The 4197-nt window shown below is 54.2% G+C and overlaps 2 protein-coding genes across 2 annotated transcripts; both read left to right on the top strand.

Moving 5' to 3' along the window:
• Window positions 1-93: 93 nt before the first annotated feature.
• On the top strand, window positions 94-1023 carry L226DRAFT_576386 (uncharacterized protein; the record flags this gene model as incomplete). Its single annotated transcript, XM_067685347.1, has 4 exons — window positions 94-98; window positions 203-329; window positions 384-799; window positions 849-1023. 4 exons carry the CDS (start codon window positions 94-96, stop codon window positions 1021-1023), a joined length of 723 nt encoding a protein of 240 aa, XP_067529078.1.
• A 1173-nt stretch (window positions 1024-2196) lies between these two features.
• On the top strand, window positions 2197-3683 carry L226DRAFT_576384 (uncharacterized protein; the record flags this gene model as incomplete). Its single annotated transcript, XM_067685346.1, has 5 exons — window positions 2197-2551; window positions 2606-2808; window positions 2863-3064; window positions 3131-3205; window positions 3256-3683. The coding sequence occupies 5 exons, from the start codon at window positions 2197-2199 to the stop codon at window positions 3681-3683; spliced, it is 1263 nt and encodes a 420-aa protein (XP_067529077.1).
• Between the last annotated feature and the right edge of the window lie 514 nt (window positions 3684-4197).

The raw sequence follows: 4197 nt of genomic DNA, 5'->3' as shown, positions 1-4197 counted from the left end.
TCGGACTTCGGACTTCGGACTTCCCTTCGGAGTTCGACTTGTGCGCACAGTCCTAACACCTCCCCCCCGTCTCTATCTGCACCTTCTCCAACGATGGAGTCAACGCGATCATCGAACACCTGCGCACCCATCCAGAGTTTAGCACATTCCCAGAATACAAGCTACGTGGTGCCGCATTCAGTTTTCTGACTGCTGGCGCCAGCAACGACGGCGATCATGACATTCTGCCCCACCGCTTCCACAGCCTTTACTACAGTCTGCACAAGAAGGGACAGACTAATTGGCGTAAAGGCTTGCGAGATCTCTTCTTGCAATCGGTCATTGATCATGTAAGTACATTGTTCTCTGATATATTCTTTCACCTTCAGCTGACCATCGAACAGCTCACCGTACTTGACCGCGCAGGTGCAGGCATCACGGTGCTCCTGCACTGCCCTGCTACCCGCCCTCCCAGGACGCGTGCTATCCCAGAGGAGGTGAAGGTGGAAGCATTCCTCCCTCGGGCGTTGATGATCGAGCGACCCGACGTTACAATCACGCTCTCCCGCATCACTCAGTATTACGCCAAGTACGTCGCTGTCCCGGGCATGGAGCGCTGGGATATCGTGAACAACTCTGCTTCTTGGACCGTGAACCGTGTCGGGGTGTTCAGGCCGTCAGCTTACCGGGCCTTCAACCAGCCTATTATGCCTGATTCGCCGTCACCGCGTTACACCATCTATGGTCACAGGCCAGGTGAGCTCGAGCAGCTCATCGGTCAACAGCAGGCAACAAGCTATCCCGCTCCACCCCCCCCTCAGTCATCCTCTGGCCCCTGCACCACGCACTCTGAGCCCCGATGCGTCCAGGGGTGCTGCAAAGACACAGGTCCTCTCTCTGCCAGATAAGGAGCACATCAAGCTGTCATACTCCGTCGACGACCCGTACATGGCGGAGGAGCTCCTTGCCTTTGCCAAAGCCCACTACGAGTCCACTCTCGGCACTGACATGCCCCCGCCAAGCTCACGGTCGGCCGGCAAGTGACGCGCCGCTGCCCCCATCCATGCTTCCGCCCCCACCCGCACCCCCATCACCTGAGACACCATCATCAACAATGAAGGCACGACCCTCGCACAGCTGCTCGAGATGCTGCAACATCGCATCGTCGAGCTTGAGACAGTCAATGCATCGCAAGAGATCGAGATCATAGCTGAAGAAATCCCGCCAGGGTGAGCTGAGGGTTCATTTGATGCTATTATTTTATTGACTGTTGTGTAGACACTCGCCGCACGCAGAACGTTGCATCTTCGGGTCTGTCTTGCAGTGCCACCGCAGACACTTTTGGCTATGCCAGGGATCGCACCCCTCAGCCCGTTGACGCTCGGCCCACGTCTCGTGCTGAGTCAGTCGCATCTTTCTCCTCAGTCTCATCGGTTGCTTCTCTGAGCGCATCATCGGCTGCTGAGTCGTCGAGTTGTCACACTCGGCGTGTTGCTGCTCCGCCTCCCACCATTGAGCCGTTGAGCCCGATGCCGCAATGTAGTAGTAGTGTGTGCCCTCCGTGGTTCATTGTCGGCCCTTCGACTGACCGTGTCATCAAGTACTATGGCTTCTCCTCACTGGTGCACAACATCCTGCAGGAGATCACGGAGAACTACCCGCAGCACGAGTGACAGCAGCAGGTTACTGACCATCTCACAGTTAACAACGAGGAGATCGTCAAGGCTATTGTCAAGGCCCTCATGAAGGACACGGACACAGTCAGAGCTGCTGCCAGCACGGCGTCGTAAAGGCTTGAACGCTTCGAATAGTGACTCGCAACTCGTATATCGTGTATCTTGCTCGTGAATTGCTGCTGCTGCTGCGTCTCTCACCCCCCCACCGCTCATCGTTTGACAAAATGTGTCCGTTGCTATACTGCATTGTCGTTCAATGCATCCCGTTGCTTGCTAGAGTTTTCTGCGTGAAATTTTCAACTTTTCACTTCTTCTGCTGTCGTGCAGTCTCATGAATAACTTTGCTAGCTTTCTAGACTACGTCAAACAACTGGGGACTTCGGTGTGAGGCACATCCTGCACATCCATATGGTAAGCGTAATCAATTTATGATGCTACTCCCATCCCGCTTTGTGTATTTTTGACCATGGAGGACAGCACGCCACGTTGCTCCTCCATCCCTCGCTTTTCCCCCTGCTAGTACGCCCCTCTGCTATGCATGATGTCTGCCAACGGCTCAGAGACCCCCCTCAGCGTCACCATTGGCTACGGACCCAGTGCCGTCATTGCGGTGAAGCCGATTCTCCCGACCAAGTGCAAGGCTGTTGGGACAACCTCCGGGCAACAATCGCTCAGCATTGTGTGGACAAGGGAGAAACAAGATGCCATTGATGCAGATCTCAGCAGCTTCTTCAGACTGGCTGAAACACAGGCGGCGACTATGGCTGAGAAGTACGGCAACAAGCCTGACTACTATCTCCGCTTGATGTTCTCGGGGGGCATGACAATGCAGAGAGCGCGAGAGCCATCGGCTTTCAATGCTTGGGCCCATAACCTCGCAAAGGAGGTGAATGAAGGTTCGTGACTTGCATTCGACTTACGCTATTTCTGTTCCTAACCTTTTGCTGCAGATGCAGACACAGGAGATGCACTCAACCTCCTCGACCTCCAACGCGAGCACCTCGATGAGTACCATAAACTCTCAGCTGCTGAGAAGAAAGAACTCGTTGAGTCCTTCAAGGAAGAGCGCAACTCACGGAAGATGGGCACTCGCGTCAATCTGCGTGGACGTCAAGCTGATGCCAACAACACATTTAATAAGATCGAGGACATGGTTAGTACTAACCGCGGTATATTGCCTTGGATGATGCTGATGGCGCACGAGTAGATCATCGGCCTCAAGTGTCGCGTCGGAATTGATGGCTTCTACTGCTTCTTCAAGAATAACTCCGAGTTTCAAATGCGCCCCAGGTGGTTCTTCACTTCACCGCAACTCAACCACTACCTCATGGGCCAGATCAAATGGTGGGACGTCGAGGCGATCGGTGCCCTCAGTGAGGCGTTCTCGATCACTGGGTGTGACCTGATGTGTGAGTGTCTCGCCCGACTTTCATGAAGTTGTTCTGAAGTCCCAACGCTCATGCAACTTTGTGTAGCTTACTTATGCAATGCTAGGGCACGTTCAGACTGGGTGAAGACTGAGATCCGTGACAAAATTACTGCAGCGCTCAGTGAGTACTTTGGTCATCTTGTGCCTTAAGAGTGCTGACGTGTCCTCTAGTCAAGATCACGGAAAACCAGAAGGCCATTATGCATTACAAGTCCTACGAGAAGGATATTGTACTCAACTATGGCATCGAGTTGGTTGGTTGGCCCGACAGCTTGCGCTTTGCTTGTCCAAGCGACCTCCCCACGACCCTCGAACCTCTGCAAAATCTGCTGCAGGCGATTGACAATGGCAAGTGCTACTTCTGTCGTCTTTCCAAGTCAGAGCGTGCCCAACGTCGAGGAGCACATCAGCAGAAGGTCGCTGAAGGCAGTGTGCTGACTCGCCAGCCACGAAGTGACAACGGGAAGAAGTGTGCGCCCTATCAACGCCATAAGCAGGTTGACCCGGAGGCGGACCAGGAGGAGGGAGGTACAGATGCCCCGCCCAGGAAGTGGCGGAGGCATCGTGATCACGACAACAACGAGGAGTACTCCCGGTGATCTGAGAGCGCAGGAGAATGAACTATGTTCAGTCTGAGGCTGGTGACTTCTTGACAATGCATGTAATTGTTCTTGGCAATGCAGAGACGCAATGTCTGTCCACATTGAGACTTTCTTCTGTGCTTGAACGGTGAGATTATGACTTTTCAAAGTGAACACCGACGACTCGAAGCCACAGCGCGAAATGTTAGATCTGGATCGGCCCACATTGGTGTGGCTGTGTAGTTGATGTTCCTGTCACATCCCGTGGCCAAGTCCGCCCTGCCGCCCCTCCGACACAACCCCGACCTGACTACCCCTGAACTCCGCCCCTTTCCCGGCTAATACGTCACCACCCCTGCTCCTTTCCCTCCTGCCTTATCTGGACTTCCGCCTGGACTCCGATTACCTCCGACCCCCGCTCTGTCATCTGATCGTATTATGACATCAGTATCCGCTGCCTACACTTACTAGCCCAGTTCAGTTGCTTCCGCTCCGTCATCTCCGCAGTGTATCCGCCGCCTATACTTACTAG

This window comes from Lentinus tigrinus (genome assembly GCF_003813185.1).
Source record: "Lentinus tigrinus ALCF2SS1-7 unplaced genomic scaffold L226scaffold_62, whole genome shotgun sequence".
In the NCBI taxonomy this organism is placed as follows: domain Eukaryota; kingdom Fungi; phylum Basidiomycota; class Agaricomycetes; order Polyporales; family Polyporaceae; genus Lentinus; species Lentinus tigrinus.
The sequence above is the reverse complement of the archived record's forward strand: the minus strand, read 5'-3'. Positions and strand labels throughout refer to the sequence as shown.